This window comes from Mugil cephalus, chromosome 3, assembly GCF_022458985.1.
Source record: "Mugil cephalus isolate CIBA_MC_2020 chromosome 3, CIBA_Mcephalus_1.1, whole genome shotgun sequence".
In the NCBI taxonomy this organism is placed as follows: domain Eukaryota; kingdom Metazoa; phylum Chordata; class Actinopteri; order Mugiliformes; family Mugilidae; genus Mugil; species Mugil cephalus.
This window is the reverse complement of record NC_061772.1, coordinates 9,859,082-9,872,750: the sequence shown is the minus strand read 5'-3', so window position 1 is coordinate 9,872,750 and position 13,669 is coordinate 9,859,082. Positions and strand designations below refer to the sequence as shown.

At 43.1% G+C, this 13,669-nt stretch overlaps 1 protein-coding gene across 1 annotated transcript in view; it reads left to right on the top strand.

Moving 5' to 3' along the window:
- The window catches only part of elp4 (elongator acetyltransferase complex subunit 4), a 50,036-nt gene that overhangs the window by 1,682 nt on the left and 34,685 nt on the right, over nt 1-13,669 (top strand). The window contains exons 3-7 of the mRNA XM_047581341.1: nt 3,920-4,041; nt 5,677-5,811; nt 7,217-7,353; nt 10,017-10,101; nt 12,680-12,868. Coding sequence (XP_047437297.1) covers nt 3,920-4,041; nt 5,677-5,811; nt 7,217-7,353; nt 10,017-10,101; nt 12,680-12,868 — 668 coding nt within the window. The remainder of the gene's footprint in view (nt 1-3,919; nt 4,042-5,676; nt 5,812-7,216; nt 7,354-10,016; nt 10,102-12,679; nt 12,869-13,669) is intronic.

The following is a 13,669-nucleotide window of genomic DNA, read 5'->3' as shown; positions in this document are numbered from 1 at the left end:
GTTCTCTTCACTTTCTGTTTTGCTTTCAACTCTTCTTGTTTCCTCTGCCAGAGAGGTGTGTCTTCTGTGGTTCAAGAAAAATTAGTCAGCTGTCAAATTAGAACAACTTCCGACGTTTTGATAATACAAGACAATCTGTCATTTAATTTTACTTAGTTTGAGTTTTGCCTCAACTTTACGTGCAGGGGAAATCATTACAAAATTACAAAGGAGTGTTTGAAGTAGGGATGTCTTGAATTAAGTTTTTAAATGATCGATTCAGCGCATGGCCAGGCGTGATCTTGTGTATTTGTTTTATGTAAATTTTAAAAAACAAATGTTATAGAACGCAAATAACCATGCTTGCTGAATGCATTTGACAGAACTTAGAGGAGATATTTTCTTTATATGTTTACAATGTTAGTCTAAGCAGAATTGTAATTTAGTCTTTAGTCTTTGATGGCGTCAATTGCGAAGTTACCATCACCCACTGAGCCACAATAGACATATTTCTGGCTAATGTGCCAGACTGAAATAGAAGAATTAGCCTATAGTGTATACATATACATCTTCTACAGTTATGGTTTAAAAAGGCTTTGTTATTAAATGGAATCCCCAAGAAACTTTGGTTAACTTTCAGTAAAGACGTTTCCAGAGGTATGTGGTTGAAAACTAGTTTAAGACACTACAACCATCATCCTGTTCCATTTATCTGCATGTAAATGAATGACACCTAACAATGTTGCCTGTCTGATCTCTGGCTTTTTGTGGTTGTATGTCACAGTCTAGCAGAATGCCAAATAAACCAATGACCTGAAGGTCTCTAGTTGAATCCCAGGTGTTCACACTTCTAATGTGAACCTTGATTAACATGCTCATCTGCAGATGTATTATAGAAGTTTTCTGAATTGCATTCCAAGTAAGTGGGCTTTCTATGGACATAAATGTCTTCCACTGTATCATTATTATTATTATTATCATTCATCATAGGCTGGGCTATATGCGCTGGTGGACAGTGAGGTTAAGTTAGTCATGTTTCCCCTTGAAGCTGTAATTTGTGTGTAGCCAAGGCCTATACCAACTGATGATATTGCTTTGCCCTTTAATTCATCCCCCCAATCGATGCAGGAGTCAGTGATTACACACTAATGCGTTCTTCCCTTCCATTTTGTGAATCAATGTACGGTTGGTTTCATCTGGTAATGAGAGACACAGTAAAGGTGAAATGCGTGTGTGCGCGCGCTCTCTCTTGTGTTTGTCTGTGAAAGAGTGGTGTGTGTGCACACTGTGCTGTGTGTGCCTGTTTTGTTTTGTGGGTGGGTGGAATAGGGGGGGCAGTTTGGAGTGTGTGTTTGTTTGTGTTTGTTTCAGGCAGTCGTCTCCTACAGTCTGCCCCTTTAGCCGTGATGGCCTGTTTGTGAGACACAGACATAAAATTATCAGACTGGTCGTTGTCTGCCTTTGAAGTGTCTTGAGCTGTCTATTCTGATTTGTCAACCAGAGGGGGATCAGTCCAGTATGGCTGCTGTCTGAAGATCTCTCATCTCTTGTGTTTTTGCAAGAGGAGGACCAAAGCTTCCCAGCACTTGTTATGTTGACCATATATGGCCTCATTCCTTCAGCTGAAATGAATGCCCACAATAATTACCTTCATATTTGGCCTAATTGATTAGCATGTTTCACCAATTTGAGACTGAATATCAGTTACTTGAAGAATTCATCACAGCATTAACAGGAATATAGAAGAGAGTAATGTGCATAACTACAAAACTGGAATAAATGCTTAGATGTATAGACAGTTAATGCAAAGCAGTTTAAATTTCCAACAAAAGCATCAGCCTGATGTTACTCACAAACCAACACAGTTACAGATGGTGGTTGCGTTCGACTAGGCTCAGTTCAGATTATTGACGTCCAGGAACGGGTTTTTGCAGCAAGACAGCACAGAAAATAAAAACCAAAACCTAAGTCCTTACACGCGATACAAAATAATCACAATATAGGTTTTAAATCCCGTCTTCTGGATGGGAAGGTGACCAGCCTCAGAACTCATAATGCTGTGTGCCTGACGCCAAAAAACTGCTCAAAGACAAACAGCAGTCACAATACGAAGCCTGACCGAGGCTGAGACTGTATGAGAGTCTGTATGAGACATGCACAGTTTGTTGAAAGGTTGCTGATTTTCATTTAACTTGTGTGCCGACTGTGTTCCTATGATTACCTGCTAGATGTCCTTAATTAAATTTAGCCGTAAAAATAATGCTACCTCAGAGACCAAAGAGATATAAGGGGAAAACATTGTGACCTAGATATTTTGTCTCCTCCCCCTGCAGCTTTAGCGGTTATGATTCAGGACTCAAACACTCCCCTTGTTTGGAGGCAGATGAAGCAGAGGCATTTCCCCTTTTATCAAACCTTCGTCAGAATAAGCAAAAAAAGAGAGAAAAGAAAAAAAAAATCATCCCCTGACTGTCCAGAGTGACGGATCTACCTCAAAGATATGACCGTCCCCCACCCCCTGTTGCTCCTCTACCCCGCCACCTCCCGCCCCCTCCTCATACCCCCCGCCTCAACAGCCTAATGACTCCTGGAGGTTCCATTTGTAAGGCTCCCATAGAAACACAACCACAATAGGCCCCATCTTGAGAGGGCCCATCTGGGAGTCTTTGTGGGGCCTGCTGAAAGCCACAAAGGCCTGCTGACCTAGAAAACCATCAATAAGAGAACAGGGAGCCCCACCGACAACAAATTGAAGAGCCATGGAATTTCCTGGGCCATCCTAAGTCCGTAGGTGAGGACGTGGACCGGGAACGTGGGAGGGGGGAATTCTCCGGATGTTTGCGGATGACACGTCAGGATGTCATTCCCAAGCTGTCAGTTGTATGCCCATTACCTTAAACTGTCACTGCTGCCTTTGTCCTCGTGCCCACTGTTTGTCATTGTGAAGAGGGGCCTATGAAATCTTTACAAAATGGTGATTGTGACAGGAAGCAGCAGCAGCATGCTGGGCAGAGTTATGCGCCCTGCTAGGTTGGGTTTCATGGTGATGTTGCAGGCTCTTTTTTTGCGGGTTTGGAGTGTGGAATGGCCTGGTGGCTGCTTTATGTGCAGTAAGAAAGGCTACTTTCAGAAAGTATGTTTGGTGTTTCGAATAACTTGCCACTAGCTTAATGTGTGGCACACCTCTAGATCAGGCTGTAATGCCATCCCTCCTAGTTGAGATGGCATTATTATACTTTCACTTGGTTACTTAAACTTTTTACATAGATTAATGGAGTTGATGTGAGCGACATTAGAAACATAGTTGTGAAAGGATGCCATTGCCATCACAAAGTGTACAAAAAAGCAGAGGGATTCAAATGACCCAAATGTCAGGAAGCATTTTGAGGACAGATCCTACCTTATCCTATTTCTGCCTCAACTTGTCAGATGTCCAAACCACCGGTACCTTACCACTCATTGGGAGAGGTTGGGTGAATGCTTAAGGCAAGAGTCCCCCTCTCACCTCTGCTGCAGGTTGGGGATATGATAGGTGTAAGTGGACAGGACTTCTGTTATTATTATGACAAGAGAGCTGACGATGTCATCTCCACTTTGATAGTCAGATTCTCACAGTAACACCTATGTTTCTGTGCCATGTCAATTGCCACTTCACCTGTCCCCCACCAAAGGAAGCCAGAATGTGGTCCTTACGTCGATTACAGTTGGCAGATGTGATGCAGTCATGAACTGCAGCACCTGTGGTGTCTGACTGAAAGGTAAAGAAGATGAAGGGATCCACTGATAACCTTCAGGTTTATAGAATTTTCCATTGGGAGGAAACTGTTTCCTCCTTAACAGTGCATTGTTTCCTCAGATTTTGCAGACAATATTAAAAGCCATTAAACACTGAATTACTACACATACTGAAATCTTGTCTTTGTTTCTTTTTTTTTTTCAGAGGAGGACCGATATGATAGCTACTCCCGCATGATCTTAAAGTACTTCCTGGCAGAAGGAGTGGTTTGTCGACATGAACTTTTTGTGGCGGCAGCCCAAGACAACCCTGATGACATCTTGCAGGTATGAGAGGAGGTTCCTTCTATTCACAGATATCTACTGACGTCTGAGCTGTGACTTTTACGAACCCCGAACAAACTATTCACAAAGATGCTAAAACAGCCCCCATATGTCCAGACATTTTTATTTACCATTTACTCATCAAAAGACAATACGGGACGACTTTTAGAATTTTCTTTCGCTAGCTCCCACTGTACAATGAAGGTACACCGCTTTCACCCAACATGTGTCCGGGTCAACGGGGGGTATATGAGAGGTCGAGGGTGGCATGGTTGTGGCATTGTTGAAATGTTTCCCGACGTATCACTTTGTGAAGAGGACCATAGCCCCAGAAGCTGACTGCCACCCAGCATACAGGAGGAGGGCCTCTCTCCCACTGATTGATAGTGGGAGGGGTCATAGCCTCACCCTCTCTTTACATATCAAAGACTTATTAAGAGAGGGGGACTCCCAATGGGGATATATCACATCGTTTTGTGTTTTCGCTGCTACATTTGCAGTATCCTAATCTTCATATGCTGTGGTTGCACTTAATTGATTACTATGACATATAGAGATAAGTCTGCTTGTTAAAAGAAATCAAGTTAATGAATGAAATTTTGGAATGTATTAACATAACACTGCGAAAAGCCTTATTTACTGTCCGCTGAACAGTTGCTGGAAATGTGCTATTTACTGGTCACATACAGTAAAAGAAAGGGGCCTCTTGTGAAAGACTTTTTCAATACTGAATGCATGTGTTTGAATTTCATGCTCTCCAGCTGTAGAAGTTAAGAATTTCAGTCTTATTTAGTCAGATGTACTGTAGATTCAAGTAGTTTTTTATCTGATGCACGTCACTGCAGGTATCGACAAGGATCATTCCTGCCCTGCTGCAACGGTACTTCTTTTCTGTTTGGAGTGGCCTTTGTAGGAAGGAACGCTACCGCAGGTCCTTCATCCCGACTGCCATCAGGCTTTACAACGGCAGCCTGAGTTAAAAATAACTCACACCTGAGACTTGTTTCAAGACTTTTTTTTTTTTTTACAGAGATGCTTTTTGCTGTCTGTGCACTGCCTTATCTTGCACAAACTACCTCACTGTCTACATTTTATAATCTTTGCAATTATTATCTTAGCAGTTATTATATTTTATAATAATTATTTTGCCAATTTTGAGCAATTTTAATTCCCTTTCCACACTATATATACAGAATGTCCTTATATTTCTATTTTCCTCTATATAGAAAATATTTTGTATATTCTTTCAAATTTGATATCGTGTTTTTATTGTTTTTTTGTGGACATTTTGTCTAAATTACAAACTACTGTGACAAAGAAATTATATCTTATGTCTTAAGTCTTATGTGACTGTAAGTCACTGGAAACCTAATCAGAAAAATATAATAAAATGTTAATAACGAAATTAATAAACGACTAAATATTTTTCTTAACTGCTTTACTGAATTTAACCATGTTCCTGACATTTTACTTCACTTTTGGGAAATCATTTCTTCATAGAAAACAGTTTCTATTAACCGATAACGACAGTTTGCATAGTGTCCTTTCTCAATTGTAGAATTTCATAGTAATGAAAATGAATAATATCTCATTAGCAAATATTTTAATGTAAAAAGTTTATTTCATTATTTTGTACAGGAACTCCCAGCTCCCATCTTGGATGACGTTGCCATTCACAAGCCCGTGGAGCATCCCAGGCTACCTTGTGAATCTCAAGACAGTTTGGAGGCCATGAAGATCGCTTGGCGCTACCAGAATCTCCCTAAAGTACAGGTGAGTCCGATGAATTTATGTAGCTTTTCGTCTTGCTCCTTATTTAGAGTTTTGTTTTACCATATAATGTATAGTATGCCTATCTTTGTGACTGCTCGCTTTTCATAAAAGTTCTAAATGTGTCTCGATTAATGATGCCATGAGAATGGGCAGTACTGGATCTCTGCCCTTAGTGGTTTGGCAATTGTCTCGACCACTAAATCCATCAGCTTCTAAACTCCTTTGTGAAGTGAATGAGGCCTCAACCTCTCCTTTCAGAGCTGGACCAGATTACTCACACTTAGCTGGCGATAGGTAGGCTTTTCACTGGTCCCCAACTCACATATACACACGCCTGCACCCCTGCTTAGCCTGGGAAACAAGAGTACTTTGCAGACTGTGCATTGACATGTCTGCTCGCTCAACCCTATGACCCAGACCTGCGCCTCTGTCTTTCCCCAAATCCCTGCCTTTCCCCCTGCTAGGGTCGGCAGCCCTACACTCTTTCTTCCGCTTTGAGGAGAGGTGACCTCCCCTTCTACTTCTCTGCAGTCTACCCCCATTGGTCTATAATCCATATCGCTATGTGGATTAACAGCACACAGTGTGTCCCTGGGGATCCTCTCCCTCTTTCTCTCTCCCTGGAAACTTCTTTATATCTGTGTCCTTTCCTCACCTCTCCCCCTTCCCCTGTAAAATCGTCTTTACAAACCACTAGTAAGCCCCACCAGAGGATTTGCATCCCAAATTCACCCCTAGAGTCAACGCTTACTTTCCCCTTACACACACCTCTCCTGGCATTGCCCACTGTGTCGCTCTGCCGATGAAGACATCAGATCAAAGGTGAGGCCGTCAGGGCGGGGATGGAACGCTAAGCGGGTTGCCTAGCTCACAAAGAGAAGATGAGCCCCTGACCCCCCTGCCCTGCTGACCCCCTCGTCCCGCCAGGAGAGGGACACACCGGGGGCCCTAATCCAGATTAGGAGTAGATTAAGGGCCTCTCCAACAATGGAATCCCTGGTTTCACTGAGAGAGAAGAGCTAAAACTCTCTCTTTCAGCTGCAGGAAAACATCCGCCTTCCTCTGCGTCCCTGACACGTTCGCTTTCACAGCCAGAAGTGGATATTTATGTGAAGAAATGATTAAGAGTGTGGTCGTAGTGGTTATTTAACTTCTCTGCTGTAGGAATGTTGAGGATTGACCCATAAACAATGCAATTGCATTACCATTGTACTGCCAAGCACACTCATTTAACATATTAGAAAGACAAATAAGATCGTTTTCTTATGGATTTTTTTTTTCATTCTTATATAACTGAAATTACACATTTTTTAAGAGCCAGACAATAGTGCCACATATCTTTTTATTTAGTTATTTATTTGCTTGTTTGTTTATTCACATAAATTTGACTTGTTAACCTTTTCAGAGTGCTCTGGCATCCTCATCCCGGTTCGGGCACTACTATGACGTTTCCAAGACGATGGAGCCAGAAATTCGCCAGGCGGCCAAGTGCCACCGCTTCTACCTTCCAGAGCATCCCACCCAATCATCAGCCACACACAGGTAAAACGACAAGACACCATCCACACAATGCATGGAAACCAATGAGACACCATCCACGGAACGCAGGCACACAAGCACGACACTGTCCACAAAACACAGTTATACAAATAAGACATCATCCTCAGAACAGAGGTGAGTCAACATGGCAGCGTTCACAGAATACAGGTAAAACAATGGATCAGACAGAACAATATCATTTTATACTGTATAAGCCCTGTAACTGGCATGTGATTTTAATAAAAGTCAATCTAAGAGATCAAGCATGCACTCTTTGAAAGAATTAGTGATTTAGCACTATTTAATTAAGTTTAGGGCTGTAATTGTTTTTTTTTATTTATATTTTTTTCTTGATTAATTATTTTGTCTATGCATTACCACACAGTAGTAGAAAATGCACTAAATCATTATCAAACTAATTGACCTTTTTCTCAGTCAGCTAATCGATGAGTTCATTGTTTCAGCTCTAATAAGATATGTTTTCAGTACCTCGAGTTGCAGAATAATCATACATTTTATGTTAAAAGTTAATGAAAGTCACAAAATAACATAAAGGTATTTATTATTACAGTTTAAATCATCCTGTTTCACCTTGTATACCCACTTAAAGGATCCTACTAGATTTTAATGTATTCCTTTGTCCAGTTTCAACATTTGAAAAAAAAAAAAAAATACTGAATCACTTAACGCTTAAAGGATCATTCAAGCAACTGATGCAAATAAGTGAAAATTCTGCCTGGTTCATCTTAAATTCTGAGTAGCTTCCCACTGGCCCAAGTCAAACAGCCTCTCGGAAAGGTTGCGTATGTCTATTCAAATAAGGGTGCTGTTTGCTCAGCGTCTGTTTGATTTCTCCTGCGTTGAGTGTACTTAGGGTTCAGAGGTCACACAGGCTCTTTACTCAAAGAGTGCTGCTGAACACACAAGGGCACACGAAAGCGCACTCACCCACTGAGCAAATACAGCAATCTGGAGCCCAGAGGATGTGGAGGAGGCTTTATAGAATCCGTCCTTTATATCAGCAAACAGACACTGTTTAACAGAGGAGCCATACAAACGTGTTAAATGTTGTGGGTATTCGGGTTTGGAGTTTATATTTTCGCTAGCTCGGACCGTGAGGTAGGCTGCGTTGGTTGCAGCAAGCACCGAATGGGGAAAATCTAGAATAAAAACCCTTCTCCACTGATGCTCGCAGCGTTGTGGAGCACTGAGTTAGAGAGACGTGGTGGTACTGTTGTAGTGTCTGAATGGGTTATAGATCTAACAGACATTTTGACAGCGGGAAACTACACCTGCACCGCACCATTGTGCCCCGAGGACCGCCCCAGTACTGACACAAATACATGCACGCACACACCCGGCGCGTCACACACGCACATGCACCACACAAAACTCCGAAGCAGGCTACTCCCCCTTGCACGTGTCCACAGCCCCATGTTGATACCCTAGCTGTTAAATTGCTCCGTTTCACTTGAAGGCATAATTGGCACAAATTGCTCTCTAGGTGATACAGATCCTGTTGTTTAAGACCAAGCATCCCCCTTCTCTCCTCCTTTCTTCCCTCGCTGAAAGAGGAACATCGAGATAAAGATCCCTTCCCTGTGCATGATCCTAATTAGCTGACGCACTAGCCCCTGTAGCTAAGCACCTAGACCTTTTTGGTACCTGAATGAGGGGTGCTCGGTAGGGGTAGCTAAAACACAATGGCGTCTCACATAATGGCTGCCAACCAGAGGCAACCTCCTGCTCAACCGCGTGTCACACCATCCCAGCCCCCTACCTCAATGCTGGGGCATGGGCAGAGAGGCCACGGAGGGTAGGTGTCCTTCTTTCACCAAACCAGCTCTATCATTAGCCTCAGCGGGGTCAGGAGGCACCATTGTTGTGCTGAATAACTGAAATAGAGTACATGGATATACTTGGCCAAGTGTAATCAACACAAGTGTGTATTACTGTTCTTTATGCAGGGCTATTGACGTGTGACCAATCTATGTGTATCAGCTTTTGTAGCCTGCAGGTCGAATTGACAACTGACATCGCAGCCCACTGTGAGTCACTACAGAGTGGTCATTACAATGGTGGGGCGTTCTTAAGTGGAGGGCCCTGTGTAAAATGCTGGGGTTAACCTTCCCATTGGCCATCCTATAGGGCTCAGCAGTAATCCATCCCCTGACTGTCTCTAAACGTTGGTACTGTAAGTCCTTTGTCAGTGGTGCACATCTTACCCCTGATTAAACACCAAAATGCTGTTCCTTGTTAATTTTAGATATCAGCCCATTAATCCTCCCCCTCCTCCTCCTCACTTATTGCCTTTGTTGTGTGTATATATGCACGTCTCATCTGTCCGTCTGTCTGTCTGTCTCGGCACAATCAGATCCTCGGGGAGCTGACAGGGAACCAGTCATGTTGTAATTTAATCAACCAAATAAATTAATTGGATCTCTTGATATGGATCATCTGTCTGCTTCAGTGGCTCCAGAAAAGCACAGTCAGGAGGAACATGCTGCAGTCATAGAGGATTAAGCTACTGCCGTGATAGACTTAGCCCACTTTTATCAGAATTGTTTCATTGACAGTTCACACATCTTAAGCTAACCTTTTGTGTTATGTTTCTGGTTGTCTACTTCACTGTGTCAATCCTTTCTTCTGCCCTGTGCTCTCTCCAGGCCTATGCTTGAGTCCTACTCTGCGTTGCTGAAGTCACTTCAAGAAACCATACACAGGGAGGGCTTTGATCTATCCGCCCCCATGGTAAGAGCTAGAATTGATTTACTGATTTACAATTGTTTTTATATCCTAAATTCAGAGGGTTTCTCGCTGTGCACAAACTGCAGCTACAGCCTTCTTGAAATGAGAAGTATCTCTAATTATTCTTTGGCGTTTTAAGCGAGCAAAGCCTCACATCCGCTCGGAAAAATGTCTGTCATAACGTATAATCTTCATCATTTGTGATTCCATGTCTATATGTGCGCACAAAACAGTAAAGCAAGAAAATCTGTCCACTTGAGGCCAACAATCCCCAGCAGAACGTCTCAGTCATCTGAAGGAGTCGAGTTCAAGTGGACTGTCTTGTTTTTTTTTTTAATCCGGATGACGTAGCCATCGTTTCTAAGGAATTAATGGACATCCTGCAGTCAATCTGAATCCCGCAGTCACCCAGACTACCGTTTAAACACTACACTATGTGTAAAAGCACTTATCTGTTCATTTTGCACAAACATGACACAAATCATAATCTAATCTTTTCCCTGAGTTTATGCGTTTGACAAAGAGCATTACTGAAATGCAGTAAAACCTGTTGACCTGCTGTTACTTAGGTGTACTTGTGTGCAAATGTCTACTTATTGTCTCATTATTAATATGATTCTAGTCCTATATACTAGATTCACATCTGCGACCCAGTTCTGTGTTCTTCTGTCTCTGGTCCCAGCTGTGTGTGTGTCTTACCTTTGACATACATTTTTTTAATAATCAACAATCCACCATAGAATGCCAGAAACATCCATGGCCCCGTCTGTCTCAGCCGGCATGCCTGTTTATGTACAGGGCAAGGTGTTCTTCTTTTGACACAGCCTTTCCGCAATACATAACTGGTGCACATTTAGACACACTCTGTCCTTACAGTATGCGTTTCCGTGAGCAGAGAAACTGTTTTGTTTGCAATTCCGCACATGTGTGCCTTTTTCACCTACATTCATTGACCCCTCTGCTCGTCACCTGGAGCCACCTCTCCCCCCGTCACTCACACACGGGATTTACCTCCTGCACCCCCCACCTTCCCTCCCCAAGCGCTGTCACTCATACACCAGATTAACTGCTGACATCATTAAAGCAGTGTGGCCGCCGCCTGACATGCTGTTGGCACAGTCCAGGAATGCAGACCAGCACAGAGCGACCGGGGTACCGGCATAAAAATGCCCAGTATTGATGATATTGCGGACTGTTAGCAAATTGCAGATTTAATATAAACTGCTTTGTGTAAATAATAGATTAGCGAGGAAAAATCTCTCAGAACATATGTATTATACTCTTTTGCGGTGAGTGGGAGGTGGGTGGCAGAAGGACTGTTGGTCTCCACAGACCCTGGCTGATTAGGTTGTTGTTCCAGGCTTGTTATAGTCTATATGGCTGGCCTATGGTCCTTGGCTAGAACCTACTGGCACTGTTCCCTAATTTTTCTATAGGCTAAACTATAGGAGTTAAGTTTGGCCTCTCTTCCTGATGTTGCCACAGCAACAGTCATGTTACCACAGTCCCCCCCTGCTGGGCTGTAGACATAGAAATAGATTTCTAATTCTGTGGCCCCCAAAACTTGTGTAAAGAAAAAAAAAAGCAGTTAAACAAAGAAAGGCCAAATCTTATGGTGGCTTGGCCACCAACGCATAACACGAAGATGATGGCGAATAATGTGGAGTACAGTGTTGGAGTCCTTCGTCGACGGTGGAAAAACTCCCAGAAACAATGGCGTTTATTTTTTTTAGATCCCTGTCATTCTCATCCAGATCCAAACGAAGCTTAGGTCATACTGTTGGGAGAGGAAGCCATGGGGAGTGGGGCGGAGGACATTTTGGGAGGGTTGAGATAATAGAGGGGGAGGGATGAAGGAGAGAAGAGGCTGGAAAAAAAAAAGTGAGAAGTGAGCAGATTTTAGGCCAGGGCTTTGTTAATCACTCTTGGCTCCTACCTCAGTAATCAGGAACCATCCCGAAGAAACTCCCAATAAAAGGCAATTGTACTAAAGGCTAAAAACCTCTCACAGTTTGGACAGGCTCCTCCATTCTCTCTGTTTCGGTGATATATATCCCACTACTGTTTGGCCACTTTTTCTCTGTCCTCATGAGAGTGGGTTACCGTTGATCTCTTGTGTTCAGATGGGGAGGTGGTGGGTGGGTGGGTGTATTGGGGGAGCTTCAAGGGAAGGCACTCCACCCTTACCCAGGCCCCCTTGGCTGCAGAGCATCGCTGTGGTGCCAAGAATGTGCTGGGGTTTCTGGGTGGCGGCCATATTGGAAGCCTGTCTGACAGGTCCATTGTGCGTGTGTCAGATGGCTTCTGTGATTGGGCAGTTGTGTCCAGTCACGTTTGGGCAGTGTGTTCCGATCGTCTGTGCTGGTAAGCAGACTGTCCAGTCCCAGAGTTTGGGAATACAACCCAAGAAAGCAGCACCTGTCTAAAACCATTTAAAAGTAGTTAGCAGATGCATTCTGTGAACTTTACTGTAACATTACTGAGTACTGTGTGTATGCTTTAGTGAGGTTTTACATAACATATCTGTCTTTTTACTACATTTTCCATATTTGTGACCCTTTCCTCTTGCTCTTTCCTATAGTCAAATTCGCGTAACATCCTGCGTATTGGTCTGCACTCTCTTGGCTCAGCCCTGTGGGGTGATGACCTGAGTTGCCGTGACAACCCCAGACACAGCCACGCCCTGACTACCTTTCTTTATGGACTGCGTGCCTTGTTGAGGTCATCGCTGTCCGTTGCAGTAGTTACTGTACCTTCTCATCTTATTCAGGTGAGACATAAAAACAACTCAACACAGTTCACACACTTTTTTTGTTTGTTTTACTCATGTTAAATCAAGGGACTGCAGAAACCCCAATTGGGATGTTGTAAATTTTTTTCAGGTTGACTTGAAATTACGTAATAATAATAATAATAATCTGGTTGTACACTGTATAATGACAATAAATGGCATTTTATTCTGTTCTATTATCTAGTCTGCCTATTCTACAATAATAACAATAATAATACAGATATCAAACAGTGTGGCTCAATTTTGACTCATTTAATCTTGCTTTGTCTTGTATTGTTAGTACTACACAATGTGTTGTATCTTTTGTAGTGGGGCCTCCTCTTGACCCTGTGGTTCAGAATCATCCCACTATGACTCAGGCCTGTGAGGGGCCTCTTCCTCACGCATCACTCCCCATGCAGACCCAGTCGGGTGTACGCTTCATTCAAGGGCCTCTTAATCTATGTTTGTTTGTTTTTTGGCTTTAATTACTTGAATCTGTGTACAGAGTCAATGTATGCATTTTGTTGTCTTAAGAATATCAACTTGTGTGTGTCCCTAGCTGTGCTTGTGGGTGTGTGTGTCTTGAGTTGGGGGAGGGGGGGTATGAGTCCCTGTGCATGCGTCTGTGTCCAGTCTGGCCTCTCAGTGTGAAGGTGGAGTCATCTGCTGAGGCATATGGCAAACCACAGCCCTCCTCCAGACAGTCGACCATAGAAGCACACTCACCAGAAAAGCCATCTGAGACTTTCCACCAAAAGTGTTTTAACTTGCCCATCCTCAATACACCCTACCTCCTTG